The sequence below is a fragment of the Globicephala melas genome, chromosome 1 (genome assembly GCF_963455315.2).
Source record: "Globicephala melas chromosome 1, mGloMel1.2, whole genome shotgun sequence".
NCBI classification, from domain to species: Eukaryota; Metazoa; Chordata; class Mammalia; order Artiodactyla; family Delphinidae; genus Globicephala; species Globicephala melas.
In genome coordinates this window covers 38724232-38736334 of record NC_083314.1, presented here as the reverse complement: position 1 = coordinate 38736334, position 12103 = coordinate 38724232, and the positions used below count along the sequence as shown (strand labels likewise).

General features: G+C 41.6%; 1 protein-coding gene across 15 annotated transcripts in view; it reads right to left on the bottom strand.

The window, feature by feature from the left end:
• The window catches only part of HHAT (hedgehog acyltransferase), a 360564-nt gene that overhangs the window by 263769 nt on the left and 84692 nt on the right, over window positions 1-12103 (bottom strand). For all 15 annotated transcript variants that reach the window (XR_009563044.1, XM_060294452.1, XM_060294417.1 and 12 more), the window contains one exon: window positions 8640-8811. Coding sequence is in view for 14 of the 15 variants with exons in the window: in XM_060294452.1 (XP_060150435.1) it covers window positions 8640-8811 (172 nt within the window). In the remaining variant the exon portion in view is untranslated. The remainder of the gene's footprint in view (window positions 1-8639; window positions 8812-12103) is intronic.

Genomic DNA, 12103 nt, shown 5'->3' with positions numbered 1-12103 from the left:
GGAGTCATCTCTGGGCAGAGTAGAATGTTACTCAGTCCTGAGATCCTTGGAGGTGAAAACCCAGTTGTATATCTTCTCACATGTGAGACAAAGAGGCACCTTTTATTCTGTCTGTACTGCTGCCTCACACTCAACTGCAACTTTAGGGTGGGGAAAAAAGGCCACCACAGAAGAAGGTAGAACCCTTTCATCAAGAGAATAAAAGCCTAACAGAATAAAAAAAATAAAAGTATTTCTTCACTATATCAGAAGGAAATCATAAATTGCAGACCAGGGCCCAAGGGCCTTTGTAAGCCTTACACTCCCTGATGCTTATTTTCTTTATCTCTCTGAACATCACAAGAGGGATTAGCCCCCAAACCCTGAAGCTGGGGAAATCCTGTGCATAAAGAAAGGGGATGCTTGTCAGGCTCTACTCCAATCCCATGGCAGCCAGGAGGAAGGGAAACCCCGAGGAGAGACACAGGGGTGGCAGGTCTGCCACAAGAAAGTGAGAAGCAGGCCAGGCCATCTGAGCTTCCTTGACAGGGAGACAGAACACAACAGGCATTATCATTTAACACCATTAAAGCAGCATATTAGCTTCTGCCTCTATTTTCTCACTTCTGATTATTCTACTACCCTGGTTTATACTCCTTAAAAATGACCAAGTCAACTACAAAAAAAGTCAAACATGGCCAAAGTCAACAATGACTTTCAGAATGAAACACTCTCTTCAGTCCCCTCTTCCTTGGCCTCTCTTCAGCCTCTGATAAATTGAGCCTCCCTTTCTTATCGAAACCTTCGCAAAACCATCTGCTTCCCCCTTCATTTGTTAATATTCCTTCTCACTTGTTGCTGGCTCTTCCTTTTCTGCCTGCCTCTGAAATGTTGGCATTCCTTCAAGTTGGGCCTCCTTCAAGAGGGCCATTCCTATAGTTGGCCCTCCTTTATTCTCAGTCCACACATTTTTCTAGGAAATCCCTGTACTCCCATGGACTCAACTATCACATATACATGATGGCTTTCAAATGTCTGTCTGCATCCCCAATCCCTCTCCTGAGCTCCAGTGCCGTCTAACTGTAGCAGAGATGCCTCCACCTGGATGTTCAGTTTTAAGCATAACTTGTCAAAAACTGGACTCTTTATTCTTCCCTAAAACCTGCTCCCAGTCCTCCTATATTCCCTGCTCTTGGTGAATGGAAGTGTCAATCACCTAAACTCTAAATCAGAAGATTCCCTAGATCTTCCCTCTCTCATCTTCCCTGTCTCATTGGTGAGCAGAGCCTATTGACTGCACCTCCATCCCTCTCATCACTCCCTTCTTCTCCAACCTCCCTGCTTCACTCAAGTCTTCATCACCTTGCTCCTGACTGAGTCTAATGTTCCATCATGTAAAGCACTGTCTGGCTCTTTAGTATTTGTTGAATAAAGACATGGACCTTTTTCTATTCAGATTTTCCTATTTCTAGTTTTACTCCACTCTGATTCATATTCTACACTGCAAGCAGAATATTTCTAAACCCCAAATCTAATCCTGTTTCCTCTCCCCTTAAATACTTTGTGGTTTTTACTCTTTGGGTATTTAAATTACTTAAACTATATAAATACGTCCATGGGTCCCTATCACCTAAAAGGTAGAACAAATCCTCCTTAGCATGCTCCAGAAGCTCTTCCTAATAAAAACCCTTCATGTCTTTCTGGCAGAATCTCTCACTATACCTTAGACTCCGCGTCCAGCTCTCCTTATAACTCACAGTTCTCTGAGTACAGCAGAGTAACCCATACCAAGCAGGACCTTTATTTAAGCTGCAGTCCAACCCCTCCCCCTCAGCCCTGTCCATATGTTCTTCTTAACAAGGACTGTCCTCCTTGTTAAGACAAACTACTTTACCAGAGCCTAATCTACTGGGATTTTATCAGAGCTTTACCAACTTGGGGGAAGGAAAATTCCCAACTCTAGTCTGCTATATAGCCTTCCACATGAATGGAAAAAATACCCAACTCCAGTACCCCCTAGTCATCCTACCAAAGAGGATAGGGGGAAAAAAATCTGAGACTCATTTGTGAAGTTCACATCACAGGGGCATAGACTCACTGAAAGTCTGAGACCTAATCACAGAACTAAAGAACACTTCCCCTCTCCCAACACCTTATATATAAAGTTCTTTTTACTCAGCACATCATGTCCGCCTTTCCAAAAAACATTACAAAGCATACTAAAAGGCAAAAAAACAAAACAAAAACACAGACAAAGCAGCAGAACCAGACCTAGATATGGCAGGGATGTAGGAATTATCAAATTGGGAATTTAAAACAACTATGATTAATATATGAAGAGCTTTAACGGAAAAGGTAGACAACATGCAGGAATAGATGGATAATGTAAGCAGAGAGATGGAAACGCTAAGAATCAAAGAAATGCTAGAGCTCAAAAACACTGAACAGAGATGAAGAAAGCCTTAGAAGAGCTTATCAGTAGACTGCATACAGCTGAGGGAAAAACCTCTGAGCTTGAGGATTTGTCAATAAAAACATCTAAACATGAAAAGCAAATAGAAAAAAAGACTGAAGGAAAAAAAACACAGAATGGAGTACCCAAGAACTGTGTGACAATTAGAAAGGGTGTAACATAAATGTAATGGGAATACCAGAAGGAGAAGAACAGAAGCAATATTTGAAGCAATAATGACTAAGAATTTCCCCAAATTAACATGAGACACCAAACCAAAGATCCAGGAGCTCAGGGAACACCAAGCAGGACAAATGCCCCCAAAACTGCACCTATGCATATCATATTCAAACTTCAGAAAACCAAAGGCGAAGAAAAAACACTGAAAGAAGCAAGGTGGTGGAGGTGGGAAACATCTAACCTGTAGAGGAACAAAGACAAGAATTACCTGCCACTTCTCCTAGAAACGTGCAAGCAAAGAGAGCAGAAGAAAACATTTAAAGTACTGACAGGAGAAAAAACAACCACCTAGAATGCTGTGGTCCTGTGAAAGTACCCTTCAAAAGTGAATGAGAAATAAAGCCTTCCTCAGACAAACAAAAATGGTGGAATTTGTTTCCAGTAGACTTGACTTGCAGGAAATGTTAAAAGAAATTCTTCAGAGAGAAGGAAAATGATATAGGTTAGAAACATGGATCTATATAAAGAAGGGAAGAGCTAATAAATGAAGGTAAAATAAAACCTTTGCTAATTCTTTTCTATTCTTGATCTAACAAATAACAGTTTGTTCAAAATCATAAAAGCAACAATGTATTTACCACTACAGTTTATATATAAGTAAAATGAATGATAGTAATTACACAAACGACAGGAGGGAGGAATTAGGAATATTTTATTATAAGGAACAATCAGGAATATTTTAAGGTACTTGCAGTACCTGTTAAGTGATATTGTGTTATCTGAAAATAGATTCAGAGTAGTTGTAAATGTATACTGCAAATTTTATGGCAACTACTGAGAAAGTTAAAAAAGAGGTATACTTGATATGCTAAGAAAATAAAGAAAATCGAATGATATAAAATGTTTAATTAAAAACAAAAAAGGCAAACAAAGAATGAAACATAAAAATAGGAACAAAAATCAAGGGCGATGAATAGAAAAGAGTAACGAACATGATAGATAATAATCCAATCATATCAATAATCACTTTAAACATCAATGGTCTAAATATATCCATTAAAAGATAGAGATTATCAGAGTGGATCAAAAACTAGGACCCGGGCTTCCCTGGTGGTGCAGTGGTTGAGAGTCCGCCTGCCGATTCAGGGGACACGGGTTCGTGCCCCGGTCCAGGAAGATCCCACATGCCGCAGAGCGGCTGGGCCCGTGAGCCATGGCCGCTGAGCCTGCCCGTCCGGAGCCTGTTGCTCCGCAACGGGAGAGGCCACAACAGTGAGAGGCCCGCGTACCGCAAAAAAAAAAAAAAAAAAAGGCCCAACCATATATTGCCTAAAAGAAACCCACTTTAAATATAAAGATACAGTTAAGTTAAAAGTAAAGGCATAGAGAAAGATATACCATACTAAGACTAATCAAAGCTGGAGTAGATATATCTCAGACACATCAGACCTCCAAGCAAGGAAAATTATCAGAGATAAAAAGGGGCATTACATAATGATAAAGGGGTCACTTCTCTAAAAAGACATAATAATATATAATACGTATGTGCATAACAACAGAGGGTCAAAATATGTGAGGCAAAAACTGATAGAAAAGCAAGGAGAAACAGATGAATCCAACTATTGTAATTAGAGATTTCACCACCCCTCTAACAGAAATGGACAGATTTATCAGGCAGAAAATCAGTAAGGACATGGTTGAACTCAACAGCACCATCGGTCAAGTGGATATAATTGACATCTATAGGCTATTTTATCCAACAACAGGACACACAGTCTTCTCAAGCTCACATGGAACATTCTCCAAGACAGACCACATTCTGGACCATATAACACACCTAAATAAATTTAAGAGAACAGAAATCATACAATGTCTGCTCTCAGATAATAATGGATAATAATCGAATTAAATTAGAAATCAACAATACATAGCTAGGAAATCTCAAAATACTTGGAGATTAAACAGGAAAAAAGACAAGGATGTCCCCTCTCACCACTCCTTTTCAATATCATACTGGAAGTCTTAGCTAATTCAATAAAAGAAGAAAATGAAACAAAAAACATATATTTGGGAAGGAAAAAATTACTTTTCCTTGCAGATGACATGATTGTCTATGTAGAAAATCCCAAAGAAACAACAACAACAACAAAAATCTCCTGGAATAAGAAATTGTAGCAAGGTTGTACAAAATAAGGTTAATATAGTAAAGTCAATCACTTTTCTATTTACCAGCAATAAACAAGTGGAATTTGAAACTAAAAACACAATACCATTTACATTAGTACTCCCCCCAAAAAATTCAGGTATAAATATAAATATAACAAAATATGTACAAGTTATATATGAGGAAAACTAAAAATGTCTGATGAAAGAAATCAGAGAAGAACTAAATAAATGGAAAGACAGCCATGTTCATGGATAGAAAGACTCGAGATAACAAGATATCAATTCTTCCATACTCCATCTATAGATTCAGTGCAACCCAAATCAAAATCCTAGCAAGTTATTTAGTGGATATCGACAAACTGATGCTAAAGTTTATGTGGAGAGGCAAAAAGACCCAGAATAACCAGTACAACATTGGAGAAGAAGAAGAAAGTCAAAGGCCTGCCACTATCTGACTTCGAGACTTACTTTAAAGCTACATTAATCAAGACAGTGTGACACTGGTGAAAGAATAAACAAAAAGATCAATGGCACAAAACAGAGAGCCAAGAAATAGACTCATAAATACAAATAAAGTCGACCAATCTTTGACAAAGGAGCAAAGGCAACATAATGGAGCAAAGACAGTCTTTTTAACAAATGGTGCTGGAAGAAATTCATGTCTAATTTCTTACACCCTTCACAAAAATGAACTCGAAATAGATCATAGACCTAAACATAAAACACACAACTCTAAAACTCTTAGAAGATGACACAGGAGAAAACCTAGGTGACCTTGGGGATGGTGGATTTTTTAGATACAACACCAAATGCACGATCCATGAAAGAAATAATTGATGAGCTGGATTTCATTAAAATTAAAAACTTTTGCTCTGTTAAAGGCACTGTCAAGAGAAAGAGAAGATAAGCCACAGACTGGGAGAAAATATTTGCGAAAGACACACCTGATAAAGGACTGTTATACTGGCAAGTATGTGCAGTAGCAGGCACTCATAACTTGCAGGTAAGGAAAAAAAAAAAAAAAAGCCAGCTTGAAAACTGTCAGTTTGAGAGTTTCTTACGAAAATAAACATTTTCTTACCATATAGTCACTCCAAAGGAGTTGAAAACTTATGGCCACATAAAACTCTGCACGTGGGTATCTATAGCAAATTTATTCATACTTGCAAAACTTAGAATCAACTGAGATGTACTTCAGTAGACAAACAGATAAATGAACTGTGGAACATCCAGACAATGTAATATTATTCAGCACTAAAAACGAATGATCTATCAAACCATAAAAAGACATGGAGGAACCTTAGATGCATATCACTAAGTGAAATATGTCAATCTGAAAAAACTACATACCGTATGATTCCAACTATACAACAACATTCTGGAAAATGTAAAACTATGGAGATGGTAAAAAGATCAGTGGTTGCCAGGGATTAAAGGGGAGAGAGGGATGAATAAAGCACAGAGAATTTTTAGGGCTGTGAAACTACTCTGTCTCATATTATAAGAGTGGATACACGTCATTACACATCCGTCAAAACCCACAGACTGCACAACACTGAGTAAATCCTAATATAAAGATGGACTTCGGGTGATAATGACGTGTCACTGTAGTTTTATCAACTGTAACAAATGTACCACACTGGTGGGAACGTTGATACTGGCGGAGGCTGTGCACGTGTGGGGCAGGGGATATATGGGAAATCTCTGTACTCTGCTCTCAGTTTTGCTATAAATCCAAAATCGCTCTAAAAATAAAGTCTATTTTAAAAAAAAAGATTTTATAAAAAGGGAATGATAAACCCAAAAGTCAGGTTATCTTTGTGGAGGGAGTGAAAGGAGGTGATGGGGTTATTATGGGTGCAAACAAAGGGCTTGTAGGATTCTGGTTAGCTCTTAAGCTGAGTGGTTGGTACCCAAATGGACCCCTAATGACTTTTCTTTGTCACTGGATTTACCACCCTTAGTGCTGACCTTAGGAGTAATAGCTGTCTGAGATAACTTTTCCTTTTCGTTTAAACCCCATTTTCAGTTTTGCTTTCCAGTTTTCATAGTTAAAATCACCCAAACGGATACAATCTCTTAATTTGGATGCAGTACAACTGGGCTATGATTTAGCATAAGCCATCACTTAATCCTATTTTGTTTGCCTAAGTGTATCATTAAAGCCTTGGATTATTAGTTACCCCCAAGTATGAAAAAAGATTTTGTCTGGGAAGAACAGACTGTCATTAAAACAACTCAGCATTTTTCCAGTCCTAAAAGGCATCTTCCTTGAAAACATTCTGATTCAGCATGTGTGATAACAAGGGCAATCAAGATTTTTTGTTTAAATCTATAAATCACCAAACAGATAAGGAGTCAGGCTATTACTCTTGCCCTCGGCAGGGAGCTTAATCTGGCCGGAAGATCGCTCATTTCCCATTGGAGCCACAGGCTGGAGGTCAGACCACGGGGCTGAATTTCAGTTCTTGAAAGGAGTGCAAAGAAATGAAAAGATTTCGTTCAGAAAGGAGCATGTTCTCTGATGTTTCGGCCCGAGGAATAAAGAATGATAGCATCTCCACAGAAAAGTCTTATACTGGAGACTGTGTCCTGCTAAGGAAATAAGACCTCCAGCCCACCTACCTGCAGACAGAAAGAAATGGGCAAACAAGAAAAAGGGGCCAACAGAGGGGCCTACATAAGAACACACCATTAATTCTATCAATCAGACATTTTACGAGGTAAGCCCTTCACCTTCATGGTTTCACTTAATCCTCCAAACAACCCTGCAAAGGTGAGTCTGCTCATTTGACAGGTGAACGTGCAGACAGTTGTAGCAAGCTGCCAAAGGTTGCCCACTAGCGACTGGTGGAGCTGAGGTTCAAGCCTATGTCTGGCTGTGAATGGATAAAGAAGATGTAGTACATATAGACAACGGAATATTACTCAGCCATAAAAAAGAATGAAATAATGCCATTCGCACCAACATGGATGGACCTAGATTTTATCATACTACACGAAGTAAGCCAAACAGAAAGACAAATATCATATGCTATCACTTATATGTGGAATCTAAAAAAATGATACGAATGAACTTATTTACAAGACAGAAATAGACCCACAGACATAGAAAACAAACTTATGGTTACCAAAGGGGAAAGCTGGGGGTGGGGGGAGGGATAAATTAGGAGTTTGGGATTAACAGATACACACTACTATATATAAAACAGATAACCAACAAGGTTCTACTGTATAGCACACGGAACTATACTCAGTATTTTGTAATAACCTATAAGAGAAGAGAATCTGAAAAAGAATATATATATATATATATATATATATATACACACACACACACACACATATATGTATATATAACTGAATCACTTGCTGTACACCTGAAACTAACACAACATTGTAAATCAACTACACTTCAATAAAAAAAAAAACCTGTATCTGTCTGACTCTAAAGCTCATGCTCTTTGCTTTATATCATACAGGAAAACAACAAGGATTACTGCAGAACTCGGTCTTAAAGCATTACCTCTTAGCAGGGGCTACAAGGCTACACCCAGCGTCTCTTGCCTTCTCCTGTCAAGTGCAATGCTGGCCATACCAGGAAGATGCGGACCCAGCTGAACTTAGCAGGATTCCATTAGGAAGAGGGATTGCTACCATCCTTGGTTCCAAGACCACCAAGCCTGACCCTCACCTCTGTCAGCCACCTCACACATGCGTCACCTCGGCCACAAGAGGAACAAGGTGAAAAGAAAGGAGGGTTTGCTCAAGGCAACTACACCCCTGTCTGCCCCCCGTCCAGCTTCGCCGTGAAGCTACCTCTCTCGATGCTTGTTCTACCGCCAGTGATTTCCACCATTACCTAAGGTCCAACAGGAGACGGCCCTCAGGAGGGAGGTGCTGCTGTAGATGGCGTGCATGTACATAAGATGAACCATCAGCTCCGCCAGCCACCAACAGGAGAGGAGGCGGCCCAGTCCCCGGGCAAGGGTGGGAAGGCCGGCCTTGGGCGAGCCCTGCTCCTGCTGCTGCATCTAAAGTAGAAACAGAAGAAGTCATTAGATGGCAACTCCATTTTTTTTTTTTTAAGAAGATGTTGGGGGTAGGAGTTTATTAATTAATTAATTTATTTTGGCTGTGTTGGGTCTTCTTTCCTGTGCGAGGGCTTTCTCTAGTTGTGGCGAGCGGGGGCCGCTCTTCATCGCGGTGCGCGGGCCTCTCACTGTCGTGGCCTCTCTTGTTGCGGAGCACAGGCTCCAGACACGCAGGCTCAGTAGCTGTGGCTCACGGGCCTAGTCGCTCCGCGGCATGTGGGATCCTCCCAGACCGGGGCTCGAACCCGTGTCCCCTGCATCGGCAGGCAGATTCTCAACCCCTGCGCCACCAGGGAAGCCTCACCTCCATTCTTAAAACCTTTCAGAGTCCCCTAGACAACGTTTTTATAAATTTTCATTTTCGCTGTATCTTCTAAGGGAGGGCTGGTTTAGTTTGCCTCGGGAACACTCGGCGTTCTCGGGTAAAAAAAAAATATGTCCGACAAATACCATATGATATCACATATGTGTGGAATCTAAAAATTATGAGACAAATGAACTTATTTACAAAACAGAAATAGACCCACAGACATAGAAAGCAAACTTACGGTGACCAAAGGGAAAAGGGAGTAGGGATAAATTGGGAGTTTGGGATTAACAGATACACACTACTATATATAAAATAGATAACCAACAAGGACCTACGGTAGACACAGTAATATATTACAAGATGTTCAATATCTTGTAATAACCTATAACGGAAAAGAACCTAAAGAAGAATAGATAGATAGATAACTGAATCACTTTGCTGTACAACTGAAACTAACAGAACATTGTAAATCAACTATATTTCAATTAAAAAAAAATTTTTTTAAGTCATGTCCAAGCTAGAAAACTCTGTCCAAGAGCAAGGAAAGGGTGGAGGCCACAAGCTAGCCCAGTGCCGAGAACCAAGAAGGGGTTCCGCATCCCTTCACCCCAGCAGCAGCCCTTCCAAAACCCAGGATGGAGGGCAGTTCCTGATGTGTCCTAGACAAACACAGAAGAACAAGAGAGCGCGTATACGTTTTCCGGATCTTACACTGACACGATTTTATTAGACTGAAGGCTGCCTGGAAATGCAGAGGTGAAGTGACGGCCTTAATTAGGAAGTTGTATCTGCACACATTAGCTGGCAGAGGCTATGGACTTGGCTCAGCAAGGGCTTGACAGTTAGGGCTCCAGACACTACATGAACAAGAGAGGCCCATCCCTAGGGGAAGGTGATCCTGACATGCTTCTTTAACTTCTCCTCTCCTCTAACCATCAAGGCGCAGTGGGTCCCACGGCAGCCAGGAGGGGCGGCAGGCACTGCCCTTAGAGGTGATGGGCTATCTACACGCCAAGGAGTTAATTTCTATTCCATTCTTGAGCATCTATTCTACCACGGTCTCAAACGGTCCTCTTACAGCAAGAAACCAGACCAAGAAATTCTGGCTGGCGCAGTGAAACTGCATAAATGGCTTGCCCCCTTTTGCCATCTGCTTGGTTAGCTACGTCCAGGAAAGCTGTTGTTTTAAATTTTTTAATGTAAGTTGATCAACTTAACAGGAATTTCCTTTCATTTTCTTCAGTTCACCTCAGAAAGATATTTATTAGGAAACAGAAGTAACTGCTTTGAAGGATCCACCCAGCCAAGTTTGACAGGGGAAGCGCTAGCTGGGAAGGTTATCCAGGAAGCAAGGTGGGGCACAGATGGGTTTGCAGGCTTGCAGGGATCACAGCTCACTGCAATTATAGCCGCAGCACAGCGACCCAACGCAGGCCCCTTTCCATCTCTAGGCATAACTGAGGGTGGTTTTCATATGGATCCTTACGTCAAGCGTGCATGCTACATGCTACAGAGTCTGGAGCAGAGCATCGACAAGCCGGTGGATGGAGAAATCCTCAGTGAGAGACCCCCTACCTGCCCGATCCCTCGTGTCTGCATTATATAATTGAGAAGAAAAAGGAAATAACCCAAACTTCCAACAGTATGGGCTTGGGGCTTGGTTAAATGCATGAGTGCGCCTCAATCTTACGTAGCCGTGCAAACTATTTTTTGATATAAATGTGCATAAATAAAGAAAGGCTGGAGACACAGACACCAAAATGGCAGCAGTGATGGTAATCTTTGGATACTAAGATTCTTGTTATTTTTTAACTATTATTATTTTTGTAATCAGGGCAAAAAGTAATGTAACTTTACGATATTGTGAAGACTTTGGTTCTCTGTTAAAGAGGCAAGCCCTCTGTTTCTGCAGCCTTCTTGTAAAAAATGCCGAGTCTCAGGACCTCCCCAGGGGAGCCCAGCATCCTCTCTATGGACCAGCAAGCCTGTCTCTCTTTTGTGCTACCCATCTTTATTTCTCCTAACCTTCCCACCTCACTCGGAGACTTTCTTAGTTACACGCTGAGTTGCCCTTTGTTTATTCTCAACCCTTTTTCAGCTCTCTAAAGCAAACTCATTTTGACCAAATGACCATCAGCAAATGAAGAAACAATTATGAATACAGTGTCCATTAGTCTGTGGAGACTAGAACAGTTCACACCAAGGCAACTGGGGAAGCTAAGACATGAAGAGGCACCTAAAACCATTCCGGACCAACAGAAGGGGCCTTTCTTGGTGCCAGACTCTTGGAGGAAAGCAGATTCCCTGAATGAATGTGATAACGACCTCAAAAGCAGTGCTGACAAAAGACAATCTTTGCACAACTGTCTCCAGTGTTCCCAAATAAGCAACGATGCACATGGCCTGCAGGCCCCTGAGCAGTTGCCCAACCCCAAGCTCAGGTCCCCTGGAGAGCAGAACTGCACCCGAGGCCTTGGAGCACCACTGGGTGTGCAGCCCCGTCCCAGGGAGAGGAGAAGCATCTAGACAGGAGGGAAGCCACTGTGAGATCAGAACAACAGCCATGCCAGGCCATCAGGAAAATAAGTGTCCGATCACCTCCAGCTCCAGGCGACCACATCTCAAGCTCAGTCCAGAGGCCCTCCTTTCCTTCCCCAAACAACGCACGGTCTAAAATGACACGAGTATCTGTAACTAAGAAGAAACATGAGGTGCATTTTGTGACTGACTGGCCTCCCAATAATGACTTCCCTACTTTCCCCAGGGCCAAACTCGCTCTCCAGGTTTAAAAAGGCATACTTATGGGCTTCCCTGGTGGCGCAGTGGTTGGGAGTCCGCCTGCCAACGCAGGGGACACGGGTTTGTGCCCCGGTCCGGGAGGATCCCGCATGCCGCGGAGCGGCTGGGCCCGTGAGCCACGGT